At 53.5% G+C, this 1515-nt stretch overlaps 1 protein-coding gene across 1 annotated transcript in view; it reads left to right on the forward strand.

The window, feature by feature from the left end:
* Positions 1-14: 14 nt before the first annotated feature.
* The window catches only part of LOC116082521 (interleukin-3 receptor class 2 subunit beta-like), a 6425-nt gene continuing 4924 nt past the window's right edge, over positions 15-1515 (forward strand). Inside the window, exons 1-3 of the mRNA XM_031359426.1 lie at positions 15-131; positions 331-388; positions 1044-1147. Coding sequence (XP_031215286.1) covers positions 16-131; positions 331-388; positions 1044-1147 — 278 coding nt within the window. The 5' untranslated portion in view covers position 15. The remainder of the gene's footprint in view (positions 132-330; positions 389-1043; positions 1148-1515) is intronic.

The raw sequence follows: 1515 nt of genomic DNA on the forward strand, positions 1-1515 counted from the left end.
TGTGCCTCCCAACTAATGCTGCTTCTCCTTGTTGAACAAGTGATGCCCACACTGTGGATAGTCCTCATCATGGTCTTTCTCATCCTCACCTTGCTCCTGGCCCTCCGTTTTGGTGGTGTCTATGGATACGGGTAAGTGTAGTCTGTGGGCACCAGGGTGGAAACCAGGCTCCAGGGTCACAGGGATGACACAGCCTGGCACGCTATCATTCCCGGCCTACCATTTACTCTTCTGGTTTCAGTTTTCCCTCTATACATGGGCATGGAAGTAGCTGACCAAGAGGTCTGGAACCTCACAAACATGGGTCCCCACCCTCCTGCTGTCTTCCAGGTTGTACAGGAAGTGGACAGAGAAAATCCCTAACCCAAGCAAGAGCCTCCTGTTCCAGGTAGGAAGGCAGGCCCTGCTGCTGGCTCCCTGTCCAATTACTCTCCCAGTGGGAAAGTGTGGGAGAGCCAGAAGGCTATGCTAGCAGGAGGTGGGTTTCTGGGACTGCTTGGATGCTCTAAGGAGAAGGAATCTCACAAATTGCCCTGAGTTATGTCTGGAGTCAGAGACAGAAGTAAAGACATTCTCCTACACAAGATGGCTCTGCACAGTCTTCTCCTGGAGGTGTACAGGGGGCTAAGGGGCTTCAGGACAGGACTTGAACCCAGAACAGCAAGATGCCACTGAGCTGGTAGGACAGCTGGCTGCAACCAGGCTGTCTCCAGAGGCTCAGTTCCTGAGACAGGAATGTGAAGGACAGAAGGACACGACAGTCCAGGTCTCACAGAACGATGGCCATGAGGAACCAGTGATGTGGGAGAAGAAGCTGTGGGAATATCATGGCTGCTCCCCTCAGAGCTTTAGAGATAAGGGAATTCACAGACCCACAGATGCCTCTCCATTTCTTGGAGTCAGAGGCCTGAGCTGGGCCCCACCATGGGGATATTCTTCCCATGCACAAAGCTTATGGAAGATACCATATGCATGTGTGTCCTCCACTGTCCCCTCCTTCCTGAGGTGCCACATTCACAGTAAAAAATCCCTTCTCTTTCCAGGATGGAGGTAAAGGACTCTGGTCTGCTGGTGGCATGGCAGCCTCCGCCTCTAAGAACCCCACTCCCCCGAAACCACAGAGCAGCCTTTTCACTGAGCAACAAGGGTGAGTGGTTGGGCTCTGACCCTTGGGGAGCCTGTGGGAGGAAACCCCTCCATGGTACACATCACAGTAGCCTGTGGATCTCTGAAGAGATGTGAGGAGATGATGCCCCCTCTAGCAAGTGGCACTCCAGGGAGACATGAGGAAGATTTTTTCTGACTCCCAGGTTAGGATGAGACAGACAAGGGACCAAAGGCAGCATCCTGGAGCACAAAACCTCTTCTTGCCATGTGACCTATGTAAGCCCAGCATTGCAATGGCTCATGGGTGACTTAACATGCACAGTAGGACTTCAGCCTGCTAAGCCCACCTGTCAGCAGCCCACCTGTCAGGAGCCCACCTGTCAGGAGCCCACCTGTCAGGAGCCCACC

Source organism: Mastomys coucha, unplaced genomic scaffold, assembly GCF_008632895.1.
Source record: "Mastomys coucha isolate ucsf_1 unplaced genomic scaffold, UCSF_Mcou_1 pScaffold11, whole genome shotgun sequence".
Lineage (NCBI taxonomy): Eukaryota > Metazoa > Chordata > Mammalia > Rodentia > Muridae > Mastomys > Mastomys coucha.